Source organism: Hypanus sabinus, chromosome 6 (assembly GCF_030144855.1).
Source record: "Hypanus sabinus isolate sHypSab1 chromosome 6, sHypSab1.hap1, whole genome shotgun sequence".
NCBI lineage: Eukaryota > Metazoa > Chordata > Chondrichthyes > Myliobatiformes > Dasyatidae > Hypanus > Hypanus sabinus.
This window is the reverse complement of record NC_082711.1, coordinates 6272249-6291029: the sequence shown is the minus strand read 5'-3', so window position 1 is coordinate 6291029 and position 18781 is coordinate 6272249. Positions and strand designations below refer to the sequence as shown.

At 41.6% G+C, this 18781-nt stretch overlaps 1 protein-coding gene across 8 annotated transcripts in view; it reads left to right on the top strand.

Moving 5' to 3' along the window:
• The window catches only part of hsf1 (heat shock transcription factor 1), a 182372-nt gene that overhangs the window by 138855 nt on the left and 24736 nt on the right, over positions 1-18781 (top strand). For all 8 annotated transcript variants that reach the window (XM_059971620.1, XM_059971625.1, XM_059971624.1 and 5 more), the window contains one exon: positions 11073-11178. In XM_059971620.1, the coding sequence (XP_059827603.1) occupies positions 11073-11178 (106 nt within the window). The remainder of the gene's footprint in view (positions 1-11072; positions 11179-18781) is intronic.

Genomic DNA, 18781 nt, shown 5'->3' with positions numbered 1-18781 from the left:
AAACTAGATTTGCAGGAGGAGGGGAACCAGAGTGTCAGAGCAGATAGTGAGGTGGAGGAAGATAAAGGTCATGCGAGAAGTGCAAGTATAGTGCATGGAGTAAAGCCAGATCTAACAGGGAAAGAGAAACAGAATAAAGGATGTAAAGGTAGTAAGGTAGAAGGGCTAAAGTGTGTGTACTTCAATGCAAGAAGCATCAGGAATAAAGGTGATGATATGAGAGCTTGAATACATACATGGATTTATGATGTAGTGGCCATTACAGAGACTTGGCTGGCATCAGGACAGGAATGGATTCATGGATTCTCAATATTCCTGGATTTCAGTGTTTTAAAAAGGATAGAGAGTGGTGGGGGGGGGGGGAGAAGGAGGGGTGGCATTACTGGTCAGGGATACTATTACAGCTACAAAAAGGGTGGGTAATGTAGCAGGATCCTCTTTTGAGTCAGTATGGGTGGAAGTCAGGAACAGGAAGGGAGCAGTTACTCTATTGGGAGTATTCTATAGGCCCTCTGGTAGCAGCAGAGATACCGAGGAGCAGATTAGGAGGCAGATTTTGGAAAGGTGCAAAAATAACAGGGTTGTTAACATGGGTGACTTTAACTTCCCTAATACTGATTGGCACCTGATTAGTTCTAATGGTTTTGACGGGGCAGAGTTTGTTAAGTGTGTCCAGAATGGATTCTTGTCACAGTATGTTGACAGGCCTACTAGTGGAATGTCATACTAGATCTAGTATTAGGTATCGAACCGGGTCAGGTCACAGATCTCTCAGTGGGTGAGCATTTGGGGGACAGTGACCCCCGCTCCCTGGCCTTTAGCATTATCATGGAAAAGGATAGGATCAGAGAGGACTGGAAAGTTTTTAATTGGGGAAGGGCAAATTATGAGGCTGTAAGGCTAGAACTTGTGGGTGTGAATTGGGATGATGTTTTTGCAGGGAAATGTACTATGGACATGTGGTCGATGTTTAGGGATCTCTTGCAGGATGTTAGGGATAAATTTGTCCCAGTGAGGAAGATAAAGGGTGAAGGTAGGGTGAAGGAACCATGGGTGACAAGTGAGGTGGAAAATCTAGTCAGGTGGAAGAAGGCAGCATACATGAGGTTTAGGAAGTAAGGATCAGATGGGTCTATTGAGGGATATAAGGTAGCAAGAAAGGAGCTTGAAGGGGCTGAGGAGAGCAAGAAGGGGGCATGAGGAGGCCTTGATGAGTAGGGTAAAGGAAAACCCCAAGGCATTCTTCAATTATGTGAAGAACAAAAGGATGACAGGAATGAAGGTAGGACCGATTAGAGATAAAGGTGGGTAGATGTGCCTGGAGGCTGTGGAAGTGAGCAGGGTCCTCAATGAATACTTCTCTTCGGTTCCATTGAGAGGGAACTTGATGACAATGAGGACAATATGAGTGAGGTTGATGTTCTGGAGCATGTTGATATTAAGGGAGAAGTGCTGTTGGCAGTTGTTAAAATACATTAGGATGGATAAGTCCCCGGGGCCTGATGGAATATTTCCCCAGGTTGCTCCACGAGGCAAGGGAAGAGATTGCTGAGCCTCAGGCTAGGATCTTTATGTCCTTGTTGTCAGGAGACATGGCTTCAAATGGACAGGGCCTGGGAAATGAATATTCAAGGATATACATCTTATCGAAAGGACAGACTGACTGGCAGAGGGGGTGGGGTGTCTCTGTTGGTGAGGAATGATATTCAGTCCCTTGCGAGGGGGGACATAGAATCTGGGGATGTAGAGTCAGTATGGATAGAACTGAGAAATTCTAAGAGTAGAAAGACCCTAATGGGAATTATCTACAGGCCCCCAAACAACAGTCTGGATGTAGGGTGTAAGTTGAATGAAGAGTTAAAATTGGCATGTCGCAAAGCTAATGATACAGTTGTCATGGGGGATTTCAACATGCAGGTAGACTGGGAGAATCAGAATGGTACTGGACCCCAAGAAAGGGAGTTTGTGGAGTGCCTCCGAGATGGATTCTTAGAACTGCTTGTACCGGAGCCTACCAGGGAGAAGGCAATTCTAGATTTAGTGTTGTGCAATGAGCCAGATTTGATCAGGGACCTCAAGGTAAAGGAACCATTAGGAGGTAGTGACCATAATATGATATGTTTAAACCTACAATTTAAGAAGGAGAAGGGAAAATCGGATGTGTCAGTATTACAGTTGAACAAAGGGAACTATGGAGCTATGAGGGAGGAGCTGGCCAAAGTTCAATGGAACAATACCCTAGCAGGGAAGACAGTGGAACAAAAATGGCAGGTATTTCTGGGAATAATGCAGAAGGTGCAGGATCGGTTCATTCCAAAGAGGAAGAAAGATCCTAAGGGGGAGTAAGGGGTGGCTGTGGCTGACGAAGGAAGTAAAGGGCAGTATAAAAATATTAGAGAAGTATAACATAGCAAAGATGAGTGGGAAACCGGAGGACTGGGAAGCTTTTAAAGAGCAACAGAAGATAACAAAAAAGGCAATACGCCAAGAAAAAATGAGGTACGAAGGTAAACTGGCCAAGAATATAAAGAAGGATAGTAAAAGCTTCTTAAGGTATGTGAATTGCAAAGAAAATAGTTAAGACCAAAATTGGGCCATTGAAGACAGAAACAGATGAATTTATTATGGGGAACAAGGAAATGGCAGATGAGTTGAACAGGTACTTTGGATCTGTCTTCACTAGGGAAGACACAAACAATCTCCCAGATTTTCCCAGGAATTCTCCCAGGATTCTCCCAGGAATCTCCCAGGAATTGCTCGAGGAATATAAAGAATGTAAAAGGAATCTTAAGAAAGAGATTAGAAAAGCTAAAAGAAGATACGAGGTTGGTTTGGCAAATAAGGTGAAAGTAAATCCAAAAGGTTTCTACAGTTATATTAAAAGCAAGAGGATAGTGAGGGATAAAATTGGCCCCTTAGAGAATCAGAGTGGTCAGCTATGTGTGGAGCCGAGGGAGATGGGAGAGATTTTGAATGATTTCTTCTCTTCGGTATCACTAAGGAGAAGGATATTGAATTGCGTAAGGTGTGGGAAACAAGTAAGGAAGTTATGGAACCTATGACAATTAAAGAGGTGGAAGTACTGGCGCTTTTAAGAAATTTAAAAGTGGATAAATCTCCGGGTCCTGACAGGATATTCCCCAGGACCTTCAGGGAAGCTCGTGTAGAAATAGCAGGAGCTCTGATGGAGATCTTTAAGATGTCATTAGAAACGGGGATTGTGCCAGAGGATTGGCGTATTGCTCATGTGGTTCCATTGTTTAAAAAGGGTTCTAGAAGTAAGCCTAGCAATTATAGACCTGTCAGTTTGACATCAGTGGTGGGTAAATTAATGGAAAGTATTCTTAGAGATAGTATTAATAATTATCTGGATAGACGGGATCTGATTAGGAGTAGCCAGCATGGATTTGTGCGTGGAAGGTCACGTTTGACAAACCTTATTGAATTTTTTGAAGAAGTTATGAGGAATGTTGACGAGGGTAAGGCAGTGGATGTAGTCTATATGGACTTCAGCAAAGCCTTTGACAAAGTTCCACATGGAAGGTTAGTTAAGAAGGTTCAGTCGTTAGGTATTAATGCTGGAGTAATAAAATGGATTCAACAGTGGCTAGATGGGAGATGCCAGAGAGTAGTGGTGGATAATTGTTTATCGGGATGGAGGCTGGTGACTAGCGGGGTGCCTCAGGGATCTGTTTTGGGCCCAATGTTGTTTGTAATTTACATAAATGATCTGGATGATGGGGTGGTAAATTGGATTAGTAAGTATGCCGATGATACTAAGGTAGGAGGTGTTGTGGATAATGAGGTGGGTTTTCAAAGCTTGCAGGGAGATTTATGCCGGTTAGAAGAATGGGCTGAACATTGGCAGATGGAGTTTAATGCTGAGGTTCTACATTTTGGCAGGAATAATCCAAATAGAACATACAGGGTAAATGGTAGGGCATTGAGGAATGCAGAGGAACAGAGAGATCTAGGAATAACAGTGCATAGTTCCCTGAAGGTGGAGTCTCATGTAGATAGGGTGGTGAAGAAGGCTTTTGGAACGCTGGCTTTTATAAATCAAAGCATTGAGTACAGAAGTTGGAATGTAATGTTAAAATTGTACAAGGCCAAATGTAAGGCCAAATTTAGAATATTGTGTGCAGTTCTGGTCACCGAATTATAGGAAAGATATCAATAAATTAGAGAGAGTGCAGAGACGATTTACTAGGATGTTACCTGGGTTTCAGCACTTAAGTTACAGAGAAAGGTTGAACAAGTTAGGTCTCTATTCATTGGAGCGTAGAAGGTTGAGGGGGGATTTGATCGAGGTATTTAAATTTTTGAGAGGGATAGATAGAGTTGACGTGAATAAGCTGTTTCCATTGAGAGTAGGGGAGATTCAAACGAGAGGACATGATTTGAGAGTTAGGGGGCAGAAGTTTAAGGGAAACATGAGGGGGTATTTCTTTACTCAGAGAGTGATAGCTGTGTGGAATGAGCTTCCTGTAGAAGTAGTAGAGGCCAGTTCAGTTGTGTCATTTAAGGTAAAATTGGATAGGTATATGGACAGGAAAGGAGTGGAGGGTTATGGGCTGAGTGCGGGTAGGTGGGACTAGGTGAGATTAAGAGTTCGGCACGGACTAGGAGGGCCGAGATGGCCTGTTTCCGTGCTGTAATTGTTATATGGTTATATGTAGTAGTGGCCAAAGGAACTAGGGTAAAGGATGAACTGAAAGAAATTTATATTAGGCAAGAAACGGTGTTGGATAGACCGTTGAGTCTGAAGGCTGATAAGTCCCCGGGACCTGATGGTCTGCATCCCAGGGTATTTAAACAGGTGGCTCTAGAAATCGTGGATGCATTGGTAATCATTTTCCAATGTTCTATAGATTCAGGAACGGTTTCTGCTGATTGGAGGGTGGCTAATGTTGTCCCACTTTTCAAGAAAGGAGGGAGAGAGAAAACAGGGAACTATAGACCGGTTAGCCTGACGTCAGTGGTGGGAAGGATGCTGGAGTCAATTATAAAAGAGGAAATTACGGCACATTTGGATAGCAGTAGAAGGATCAGTCCGAGTCAGCATGGATTTATGAAGGGAAAGTCATGCTTGACTAATCTGGAGTTTTTTGAGGATGTAACTATGAAAATGGGCAAGGGAGAGCCAGTGGATGTAGTGTACCTGGACTTCCAGAAAGCTTTTGATAAAGTCCCACATAGGAGATTAGTGGGCAAAAGTAGGGCACATGGTATTGGGGGCAGAGTACTGATATGGATTGAAAATTGGCTGGCTGACAGGAAACAAAGAGTAGTGATTAGCGGGTCCCTTTCGGAATGGCAGGCTGTGACCAGTGGGGTACCGCAAGGTTCAGTGCTGGGACAGCAGCTGTTTACAATATATATTAATGATTTAGATGAAGGGATTAAAAGTAACATTAGCAAATTTGCTGATGACACAAAGCTGGGTGGCAGTGTTAAATGTAAGGAGGATGTTATGAGAATGCAGGGTGACTTGGACAGGTTGGGTGAGTGGGCAAATGTATGGCAGATGCAGTTTAATGTGGATAAATGTGAGATTATCCACTTTGGTGGCAAGAACAGGAAGGCAGATTACTATCTAAATGGAGTCAAGTTAGGAAAAGGGGAAGTACAACGAGATCTAGGTGTTCTTGTACATCAGTCAATGAAAGTAAGCATGCAGGTACAGCAGGCAGTGAAGAAAGCTAATGGCACGCTGTCTTTTATAACAAGAGGAATTGAGCATAGGAGTAAAGAGGTCCTTCTGCAGCTGTACAGGGCCCTGGTGAGACCCCACCTGGAGTATTGTGTGCAGTTTTGGTCTCCAAATTTGAGGGAAGACATTCTTGCTATTGAGGGAGTGCAGCGTAGATTCAGAAGGTTAATTCCCGGAATGGCAGGACTGTCATATGTTGAAAGATTGGAGCGACTGGGCTTGTATACACTGGAATTTAGAAGGATGAGAGGGGATCTGATTGAAACATATAAGATTATTAAGGGATTGGACACACTGGAGGCAGGAAGCATGTTCCCGCTGATGGGTGAGTCCAGAACTAGAGGCCACAGTTTTAAGAATAGGGGGTAGGCCATTTAGAACAGAGATGCGGAAAAACTTTTTCACCCAGAGAGTGGTGGATATGTGGAATGCTCTGCCCCAGAAGGCAGTGGAGGCCAAGCCTCTGGATGCATTCAAGAGAGAGTTAGATAGAGCTCTTATAGATAGCGGGGTCAAGGGATATGGGGAGAGGGCAAGAACGGGGTACTGATTGTGTATGATCAGCCATGATCACAGTGAATGGTGGTGCTGGCTAGAAGGGCCAAATGGCCTCCTCCTGCACCTACTGTCTATTGTCTATTGTCCACGGGAATGGTACCGGAGGATTGGAGGGAGGCAAATGATATCTCCTTGTTTAAAAAAAAGAGGTAGCAGGGATAGTCCAGATAATTACAGACCATTGAGCCTTACATCTGCGGTGGGAAAGCTGTTGGAAAAGATTGTGTCAAACAAGCCTGATAGAGTTCTTTGAGGAGGTGACCAGGCATATAGATGAGGGTATTGCAGTGGATGTGATCTATTTGGATTTTAGTAAGACATTTGACAAGGTTCCACATGGTAGGCTTATTCAGAAAGTCAGAAGGCATGGGATCCAGGGAAGTTCGGCCAGGTGGATTCAGAATTGGCTTGCCTGCAGAAGGCAGAGCATCGTGGTGGAGGGAGTACATTCAGATCTGAGGGTTGTGACTAGTGGTGTCCCATAAGGTTTGGGACCTCTACTTTTCGTGACTTTTATTAATGACCTGGATGTGGGGGTAGAAGGGTGGGTTGGCAAGTTTGCAGATGACACAAAGGTTGGTGGTGGTGTGGATAGTGTAGAGGATTGTCGAAGATTGCAGAGAGATATTGATAGGATGCGGAAGTGGGCTGAGAAGTGGCAGATGGAGTTCAACCCGGAGAAGTGTGAGGTGGTACACTTTGGAAGGACAAACTCCAAGGCAGAGTACAAAGTAAATGGCAGGATAGTTGTTGGTGTGGAGGAACAGAGGGATCTGGGGGAACATGTCCACAGATCCCTGAAAGTTGTCTCACAGGTAGGTAGGGTAGTTAGAAAGCTTAGGGATGTTAGCTTTCATAAGTCAAGGGATAGAGTTTAAGAGTCGCGATGTAATGATGCAGCTCTATGAAACTGGTTAGGCCACACTTGGAGTACTGTGTCCATTTCTGGTTGCCTCAGTATAGGAAGGGTGTGGAAGCATTGGAAAGGGTACAGAGGAGATTTACCAGGATGCTGCCTGGTTTAGAGGGTATGCATTATGATCAGAGATTAAGGGAGCTAGGGCTTTACTCTTTGGAGAGAAGGAGGATGAGAGGAGACAAGATATTAAGAGGAATAGGTATAGTGGACAGCCAGTGCCTACTAGACAGGTATGTGGAGGAATTTAAGGTGGGGGATTATATGGGAGGCAGGGTTGGCACAACATTGTGGGCCGAAGGGCTTGTACTGTGCTGTACTGTTCTATGTTCTATAAAAGTTGAACTTTTTGGCAGAAATGTACATTGCTATGTTTGGAGGGAAAAGGGCACTGCACACCAACACCAAAACTATACCAACTGAAAAGCATGGTGGAAGGAGCATCATGTTTTAAGGCTGATTTGCCTCAAAATATGATGCTTTACCTAGACAGCTTACAATCATTGGAGGGAACAATGAATTCAAAATTGCATCAAAACATTTTACAGGAGAATGTCAGGATAGCAGTCTGTCATCTGAAGCTTAACAGAAGTTGAATAATGCAATAAGAATGATCTGAAAGACAAGAGTAAATGAACAGAATGTATAAAAAGAAGAAAATTTGTCTTTTGGAATGGCTCAGTCAAAGTCCTGACCTTAATCCTATAGAAATGCCATGGAAGGACCTGGAGCAAACAGTTCTTGCAAGGAAGCCCACCAACATCCCAGAGTTTTGAAGCAATTTTGTAAGGAAGAATGGCCTAAAATTTCTCCAAGCCGATGTGTAGAACTGATCAACAGTTACCAGAAACATTTGGTTGAAGTTATTGCTTTACAAGGGGGTCAGCCCAGCTACTGAAAGCAAAGGTTCACATACTTTTTCCAACAAATACATGTAATATTGGATCATTTTTGTCAATAAATATATGAAGAAGTAGAATTTTTTGTGGTATTTATTTAAGTTCTCTTTATTTAGTTTTAAGACTTACATGAAGATCTGAGCAATTCACACAAAATGCTGAAGGGACTCAGCAGGCCAGCAGCATCAATGGAAACAAGTACAGTCGATGTTTCAGGCAGGATTTCCAGCATCCGCAGATTTTCTCTTGTTTCTGAAGATCTGATCATACTTTAGGTCATAATTATGCAGAAGTAGAGAAAATTCTACAGGGGTCACAAACTTTCTAGCTCCACTGTAGCCCACTATGCCTCTCTCATCCATATACTTATCCAAATTTCTCTTCAACCTTACAATTAAGTTTGCAGCTATCAGTTCATTCCATATCTGCACCACCCTCTGAGTGAAGAAGATCCCCCTTGGGTTTCCCTTAAATATTTCCCTTTTCACCCATAACCTGATCTCACCCAACTTGAGGGGGGGAAACCTACAAGCAATTGCTCCATCTTTAACCCTCATAATTTTGTATACTTTCAAATCTCCTCATTCTCCTTCACACCAGGGAGTAAAGTCCTGACCTATTCAACCTTTCCCAATAACTTAGATTACAACTTAGATTTATTGCATCTTTTTTTGATGAAGATAAACCGGCATGGATTAGAATAGAATTAGACAAAATAGGAGAAAATATACCAGAAGATTATTTATATAAATGGGAATCTAAATGGATATGGGAAAAGAAAGAATCTCCTATACTAAAACATTTGATTGATTTATGGAATAAGATAAATGTTGATGATGAGATAAAGAAATCTTAATAGCAAAGGGACCTTTAATTCAAAATAAACTGATCCCTTTTACAATGGATAATCAACTTTTATATAACTGGTTTCACAAAGGGATTAGATATATAGGAGACTGTTTTGAAGGAGGTATATTAATGTCACTTGACCAATTAAAGAATAAATATAAAATATCAAATAACACTCTTTTCTGTTATTTCCAATTAAGGGCTTATTTAAGAGATAAACTGGGTCAAACAATGTTATTGCCGAAACCTAATGAAATAGAAACTTTCATTCATAAAGAAAAAATTTAAAAAATTATTTCTGGTATGTATAATTTGATTCAAAAACAGGCAATTAAACAAGGAATTCATAAGTCAAGACAAAAATAGGAAACTGATTTGAATATTAAAATTGATGAAACAAGTTGGTCAAGATTATGTCTTGACAGTATGACAAATACAATAAATGTTCGACTAAGATTAGTACAATATAACTTTTTACATCAAATATATATTACACCACAAAAATTAAATAGATTAAGCTCAAATTTATCTGATCAATGTTTTCAATGTAATCAAGAAATTGGTACTTTTTTACACTCTACTTGGTCTTGTTTTAAAATTCAACCTTTTTGGACAAATTTAAGAGTTTTACTGGAACAAATTATTGGAATACAACTTCCACATAATCCAACATTATTTTTACTAGGCGATATTGAAGGGATAAAATTGAAATCCAAATTGAATAAATATCAGAAAGAATTCATAAAAATTGCATTGGCAGTAGCCAAAAAGGCTTTTGCAGTTACTTGGAAATCGGATTCATTCTTAAGTATAGATTGTTGGAAGAATGAAATTTTTAGCTGCATTCCACTTGAAAAAATTATAATTTAAGAGATAAATATGAAATATTTCTGAAAATTTGGCACCCTTATTTACAAAAGATATTATTAAATATATAGGTGCTCCGAAGGTAAAATTATTAGTTATCTGGGGAAAGAAATAAATATACATATTAAAGCTATTATGAACTCCATGGAGCACGTGGGGATCTTCCGATATCCAGGCATCCTTTCTTTCTTTCTTCTTTCTTTCTTTTTTCTTCTCTTTTTTTTTCCTATAGGGATATGTTTGGGGGGGGGGGGTGGAAAGGGTTGATAATTTTTTTTTTCTTTCTGTAACCTATTTGAAAATTCAATTAAAAAAATTTTTTAAAAAACCTTTCCCGATAACTCTGGTCCTAAACTCCCAACAGCATCCTTGTAAATCTTCTCTGTACTCTTTCAATCTTAGAGCACAGGAGAATGAGGGGTGTCCTCAGAAAATCCATGTAATCATGATAAGGTTATGGTACGGTGGATAGGCATAGTCTTTTCTCCAGGGTTAGGGGTTCTAAAATGAGAAAGAACAGTTACAAGATAAGAGGAGAAAGAACTGAGAGACCCCAGCGGTAACTTGACACAGAGGGTAGTAAGTAGCTAGAATGAGCTGCAGAGGAAATTCTTGAGGCCAGTGCAGTTGCAACATTTAACAGACATTTGGCTAAGTGCTTGGGGGATAATAGGCCAAATTTGACCAGCAAGGAAGATGCTGTTGTTGGCATGGAGCAGTTGGGCCAAAGGGCCTGTTTCCATGCTGTATTACTCTGACTCCTGTGCCATTTAAAGACAACTATCCCATCTTCTTTTGGTCCTGAATCCCATTTGCCACCACCTCCCTTGGTATCTTTTATTCTGAAACTATGATTCCCCCCAAGTATTAGAATGTTAAATTTATTATCAAAGTACATATTGGTTACCATATATAATCCTGAGGTTCAGTTTCTTGCAGTAAGTTAGCTTCTGCCATCTGTTGGGTTTTCAGTATCAGCTCTGCTCAGGATTGTTCACTCTCCAGAGGATAGCTACTGCACAAGGACAGTGTGAGGGAGGAAGCTGGGGCATTCTCACCCACAGTCACTGGCATGCTGTGCAGTGTGGTAGTAGCAGTGTAATTCACTGGATGAATATGCTGCTTTATTTAAATTCACACAGGACATTTTGTGCTGCTTGGAATCTTAAAGGTGAGGAGAGTGATGAAGTCGACGTGATGTAAAACAGGAAATGTCTAAATGTCTATCTGTTATTTAATAAAAGTATTTCTTTTTTCTTTACATGTACAGAAATGATCTGTATAATCACTTGGATCGAATTGATTCCAGCTTGGATAACCTACAGAACTTGTTATCAGGACAGACTTTCAGCATGGAATCCAGCACTCTGTTAGATGTAAGTTTGTTTGTGATGTTTCCAGGTTATTGAATGTTAACTGATGTGGAGAGAAAGATAACAATCCCTTCTACAGGCTACTACATTCACTTCCTCTGAACCCAGCTGCAACACAGAGCCAGATGACCTTGTTACTCCCAAGGCACCAGCACACGATCCAGACCAATGTAACATGGTAGCAAAGCGGTTAGTGCAATCACTTTACAGTGCCAGCGATATCCAGTTGGCATTTGATTCCTGCCACTGTCTGTAAGGAGTTTGGGCATTCTTCCCATGGCCATGTAGGCTTGCTCCAGGTGCTGTGGTTTCCTCCCATATTACAACGATATACAGATTAGGGTTAGCAAGTTGTAGGCATGCTATGTTGGCATCGGAAGCATGGCAACATTTGCAAGCTGCTTCCAGCATATCCTCAAACTGTGTTGGATGTTGATGCAAGAGGTATATTTTACTGTGTTTCAGGGTACATGTGACAAATAAAGCAAATCTTATTTTAGCCAATACAGACAGAAAATGGCTGCCAGATTTTCTAACTGATGTGACTTTACTGAAGTGTTTTGTTAGCATCCTACAGCATTCTCTATAATTGCAAATTCTTATTCTGGCTAACCATAGACCAGAAGACATAGGAGTGGAATTAGGTGATTTAGACCATTAAGTCTGCTCCATCATTCAATCATGGCTGATCCTCTTTTCTCCTCCTCAGTCCCACTCCCCAGACTTCTCCCCGTAACCTTTGATGCTGTGTCCAATCAAGTACCTATCAAGCTGTGCCTTAAATACACCCAATGACCTGGCCTCCACAGCCGCCTGTGGTAACAAGTTCCACAAATTCACCACCCTCTGGCTTGAGAAATTTCTCTGCAATGGATGCCCCTGTATCCTGCTGTGTCCTCTTGTCCAAGACTCCCCCACCATGGGAAACATCCTTTCCACATCCAACTCTGTCCAGGCCTTTCAACATTCGAAAGGTTTCAATGAGATCCCCCCTCATCCTTCTGAATTCCAAGTACAAGCCATTAAATGTTCCTCGTGTGATGACCCTTTCATTCCCAGAATCATCTTTGCTCTCTTGAAGTGAATGCTAACATTACATTTGCCTTCCTCACCACTGACTCAACCTGCAAGTTAACCTTCGGGGTGTTCTGCACAAGGACTCCCAAGTACCTTTGCATTTCAGGTTTTTAGATTTTCTTCTCGTTTAGAAAATAGCCTGCACATTTATTTCTACTACCAAAATGCATGACCATGCATTTTCCAACATTGTATTTCATTTGCCACTTTCTTGCCCATTTTCCTAATCAGTGTAAGTCCTTCTGCATCCTACCTGTTTCCTCAACGCTACCTGCCCCTCCACCAATCTTCATATCTTCAAAGCCATCTATTCTATCATCTAAATCATTGATATACAGCATAAAAAGAAGTGATCCCAGCACCAGCCCCTTCGGAACACCACTTGTCACTGGCAGCCAACGAGACAAAAATCCTTTTATTCCCACTTGCTGCCTCCTATCAATCAGCCAATGCTTCAACTATGACAGTAACTTTCCTGTAATACCATGTGCTCTTAACTTGGTAAGCAGCCTCACGTGTGGCACTTTGTTAGAGGCCTTCTGAAAGACTAAATGTACAACATCTACTACATCCCCTTTATCCTACTTATAATCTCAAAGAATTCCAACAGGTTCGTCAGGCAGAATTTTCCCTGAAGGAAACCATGCTGCCTTTGTACTATCTTGTCCCATGTCACCAAGTACTCCATAACCTCATCCTTAACAATTGATTTGCATGCCAGAGTCCAATGATTTTTGAAAGATCATTACTAATACTAATACTAATTTAGAGTATTGTGTGCAGCTTTGGTCACCTAATTACAGGAAGGATATTAATAAGGTTGAAAGAGTGCAGAGAAGGTTTACAAGGATGTTGCTGGGACTTGAGAAACTTGAGTTACAGAGAAAGGTTGAATAGGGTACGACTTTATTCCCTGGAGCATAGGAGAATGAGGGGAGATTTGATAGAGGTGTATAAAATTACGATGGGTATAAAGCAGGCTTTTTCCACTGAGGCCAGGGGAGAAAAAAAACCAGAGGTCATTGGTTAAGGGTGAAGGGGGGAAAGTTTAAAGGGAACATTAGGGGTGCTTCTTCATGCAGAGAGTGGTGGGAGTGTGGAATGAGCTGCCAGATGAAGTGGTGAATGCGGCTCACTTTTGACATTTAAGAAAATCGTGGACAGGTATATGGATGAGAGGGGTTTGGAGGGATATGGCCCAGGTGCAGGTCAGTGGGACTAGGCAGAAAAATGGTTTGGCACAGCCAAAAAGGGCCAAAAGGCCTGTTTCTGTGCTGTAATGTTCTATGATTCTAATACCTCCATAATCTCTACTGCAACCTCTTTCAGAGCCCGTGGGTGCAGTTCATCTGGTCTGGGTGACTTTTGTACCTTTAGGTCTTTCAGTATTTTGAGCACCTTCTCCCTTATAATAGTAACTGCACTCACTTCTCTTCCCTCACAGTCTTCAACATCTGGCACACTGCTAGTGTCTTTCAAAGTGAAGACTGATGCAAAATACTCGTTTAGTTCATCTGTCATTTCTTGTTCCCTGTTATTATTTCTCTAGCCTCATTTTCTAGTGGTTCTATATCCACTTACATGTCTTATTTTTTTACATACTTTAAAAAGTTTTTACTGTCCATTTTGATATTGTTTGCTAGCTTGCTTTTATAATTCATCTTTTCCCTCTTAAAGATGCTTTTACTTGCTCTCTATAGATTTTCAAATGCTTCCCACTAATTTTTGCTTTGTTGTATGCCCTGTTTTACCTTTACATTAACTTTGACTTTCCTTGTCAGCCACAGTTGCACTATTTTGCCATTGGAGTATTCCTTTGATTTTAGAATACATCTATCCTGTGCCTTCCTCATTTTTTTCCAGAAACTCGCACCATTGCTGCTCTGCTGTCATCCCTGCCAGCAGCTCCTTCCAGTTTACTTCTGCCAAATCTTCTCTCATACCACTGTAATTTCATTTACTCAACTGAAATGCTGCTATGTCAGACTTTATTTTCTTGCTATCAAATTTCCAGTTGAATTCAGTCGAATTGTGATCACTGCCTCCTGACAGTTCTTTTACCTTCAGCTCCCTAATCACCTCCAGTCTATTACATAACATCCCAATAGTTGACTCCCTTGTAGGCTCAACAGCAACTGTTCTAAAAAGCCATCTTGTGCGTATTCAACAAACTCACTCTCTTGAGATCCATTACCAACCAGATTTTCCCAATCAACCTGCATGTTGAAATCTCCCATGACTATCATAACATTGCCCTTATGACATGCCTTTTCTGTTTCCCACTGTAATCTGTGGCCCACATCCCAGCTACTGTTTACAGGAGGCCTGTAAACAACTACCATCAGGGTTCTTTTACTCTTGCAGTTTCTTAGCTCAACCCGCAAGGATTCCGCATCTTCCAATGCTACCTCACATCTTTTTCTAGCAGAGCCACGCCACACCCTTCCGCCTGCCTACCTTCCTATCCCTCTGATACAATGTGAAACCGTGGACATTTAGCTCCCAACTATAACCATTGTTCAGCCATAGTTTAGTGATGGCCACAACAATTTCTAATAGTGCAACAAAATCATCCACCTCGTTTCTTGTACTCCAAGCACTGAGATATAACACTTTGCAGTTATATTGAAGGCAAGTCAGCGACTATACTTCATTAGGAGTTTGAAGAGATTTGGTAAGTCAACAAATACACTCAAAAACTAATATAGATGTACTGTGGAGAGCATTCTGACAGGCTGCATCACTGTCTGGTATGGAAGGGCTACTGCACAGGACCAAAAATAGCTGCAGAGGGTTGTAAATTTAGTTGGCTCCATCTTGGGTACTAGCTTCAGGGAGCGGTGTCTCAGAAAGGCAGCGTCCATTATTTCAGACCTCCGGCAACCAGGGCATGCCCTTTTCTCACTGTTACCATCAGGTAGGAGGTACAGAAGCCTGAAGACACACACTCAGCTATTCAGGAACAGCTTCTTCCCCCTCTGCCATCCGATTCCTAAATGGACGTTGGACCAGTGAACACTACCTCACTTTTTTACTATATATTATTTCTGTTTTTTGCATGATTTTCAATCTATTCAGTATATGTATACTATAATTGATTTACTTACTATTTTTTATCTTCTTCTATGTTATGTATTGCATTAAACTGCTGCTACGAAGTTAACAAATTTCATGAGACATGCCACTGATAATAAACCTGATTCTGATTCTGATATGCTACCCTTTTTGATTTTGCATCTTCAATGCACTGGTCCTCACCCTGCTGGCTGTAGTTTTGTCCTATGATTTACCTGTCCTTCCTACATTCTTACTGTATACTATCTTTACTTTTTTATTTACCATCCATCCTATCCTGAGTCCCTTCACCTCTTGTTCCCACACCCCTGCCAAATAAGTTTAAACCTCCCCAACAGCTCTAACAAAACTGCTTGTGAGAATATTGGTCCCCTTTGGGTTCAGGTGCAACCCGTCACTTTTGTACAGGTTATACCTTCCCCCAGAAGAGATCCCGATGATCCAAGAAGCTGAAGTCCTGCCCCCTGCACCAGCTTCTCAGCCATGTATTAATCTGCCAAATTACCCTCCTGGCACACCTCACAGGTAGCAATTCAGAAAGTACTGACCTGGAGATCCTGCTTCTCAGCTTTCTGCCTAGCTCTCTAAATTGTCTCTTCAGGACCTCTTTGCTTTTCTTTCCTATGTGATTGGTACCAATATGTACCGAGACATCTGGCTGCTCCCCTCTCCCTCCAGAATGCTGTGGACACAATCCATGATATCCCTGACCCTGGTACCTGGGAGGCAACATACAATTCGGGTGTCTCGTTAGAATCTACTGACTGTTCCCCTGACCATTGAGTTCCCGGCTTCTCCCTCTTCTCCTTCTACCACAGACCTATGCTCAGTACCAGTAACCCGACCTCCATGGCATTCCCCTGGGAGGTCATCCCCCACAAAAGTATTATTGATGAGAATGGCCACAGGGGTGCTCTGCACTAACTGCCTATTCTCTTCTCCATTTCTCCTGACAGTCACCCCGCTACTTGCTTCCTGCAATTTAAGGGTGATTAATTCCCTGAAACTTTGATCGATTATCTCCTCATTCTCCCGTACAAGCTGAAGGTTATCCAGCTGCTGCTCCGGATCCCTAAAGCAGTCTTCAAGGAGCTGCAGCTGGATATACTTCATGCAAGTGTAGTTCCGTGGGAGACTCTGGGTCTCCAGTCCTGCATGGTGAAACCAAATCAGCAGATTGTTCAACTGCAGCTCGGTGAATTCTATAGTTGAAGCATCAGCCAAACTGAAGTTTGCTTTTATCCTTTTCAAAGTTCAAAATAGATTTATTGACAATGTACATATATGTCATGCTGAGATTCATCTCTACTCTAAATCCATAATCAAACAGTAACTATAATAGAATCAATGAAACTGTATTAACTTGAGCCTTAAACTGGTGTGCAACAATATGAAAAAAAAGAAGTTATATATATATATATATATATATGTATGTATATATATAAATAAATAAGCAAGCAATAAATATTGAGAACATGAGATGAAGAGTCCTTGAAAATGAGTCCGTAGATATTGCAGAGGGATGCAGGTTTCTCCTTGGTGATTTTCTGACTGACTAATCTCCCAGAGGGTTAAAGTCTATCTCTTGTTCATCTTAAGTTGAAGATTTACTGTATCTGATATTTCACCCACACTCAACCAAAGCACACCTCTGTCAGAGCAGTCAAGTTTTAGTGGCTTTTGTTTAATATTATTCATTTCATAAAATCAGCAAAACTCTTGAAACAATTGGCAAGCTCTCATTAATGTATTAAATGCAGTTTTATCATAATGGGTTCCACAGTAACATATCAGTTAGCGTGATGCTATTATAGCCCGGGAATCGAAGCTCAGTTCTGGCGCCGTCTGTAAGGAGCCCCTGTACGTCCTCCCCATGGAATGTGTGGGTTTTCCCCCAGTTGCTCTTGTTCCCCCTCCACAGTCCAAAATACATACAGGTACGTAGGTTAATTGGTCATTATAAATTGTCCTGTGGCCAGGTTCGGGTTAAATCAAAATTGTCAGGGGTTGCTGGGGCAATGCGACTCAAAAGAGCTGCAAGGACCTACTCAACACTGTATTGCTAAATAGATATTCATATCATAGAAGGAACAACACAGGAACAGGCATTTTCGGCCACCTCATCCCTTATGCCCACGTTAGATCCATACCCCTTGACACCTTCCCATCCAAGTAAGTGTCCAAATGCCTCTTTGCCTATTGCAATTGTATCTGCCTCCATCATTTCCTCTGGCAGCTTGTCCCACATAATCACCATTCTGTATGAAAGCTTACACTTCACATCTTTAAATGTCTCCCCTCTCACCTTAAACCAGTCCCCTCTAGTTCTATGTGACCCTGCCCTGGGGAAAAGGCATTATCTGTGCTCCACAATTTTATAAACTTCTGCAAGAACCTATATAATTGCAAATTTCTCATCTTCTAAAAGTGAGGAGTGTTAGGAAGTAAATATGGTATAGAATTAAAAATGGCTTCAGCCTCCCATGTACCAGCGAGAATAAAATGACGTTGTGCCCTCCTATGTACAAATTGATGTTATGGCAACCTTTCAACCCACTCTAAGATTAATCTAAGTGTCTTTTAAATATCCATAATACATCTGCCTCAAGCACCACCCCGGCAGGGTGTTCCATACACTCACCACTCAGTGTAAATATTTAAATATTACCTCTGACATCCCTCCTGTACTTCCCTCAAATCACCTTAAAATAATGCCTCCCTGCCTCCTCCCCAATATTAGTCATTTACATGCTGCGGAACAGTTCTGCCTAGCTCCTTGAACTATACTTCTTAATTTGTACATTTCTATCAAATCATTTCAGCTTCCTTTGCTCCAAGAGAAAAGCCCTGGCTCGCTGAACCTTTCCTCTCTTGTCAGGCAGCATCCTGGTAAATCTCTGCACCTCCCTAAAGCTTCCACATCCAAATATAATGAGGCAGCCAGAATGGAACATAATATCCCAAGTGTGGTCTAACCAGGGTTTTATAGAGCTGCAACATTTTACCTCAAATCTCTTGAAGTCATTCCCCTGATTAACAAAGGCCAACACACCATACTCTTCCTTAACAACCCTATCAACTTCTGTGGCAACTTTAGGCATCTATGAACATGGATCCCCAAGATCCCTGGGTACCTCCACACTGCTAAGAATCCTGTCATGAACCCTGTATTCTGTATATCACACTATAGCCTTCAACCTTTTGCACCATCCACACAGCAAGTCATCTGCAAACTTACTAACGCACACTTCCACTTCCTCATCAAAGTCATTTATAAAAACCACTAAGAACAAACAGGAATCCCAGAACAGATCCCTGTGGAACACCAGTAGTCACTTATCTTAAGGCAGAATACTCTTATCTACTAGTACCCACTGCTTCTGAGAGCAAGCAATTCCAAATCCACAGCCAATCTTCCCTAGATCCTCTGTGTCATGACTTTCTGGATGAATCT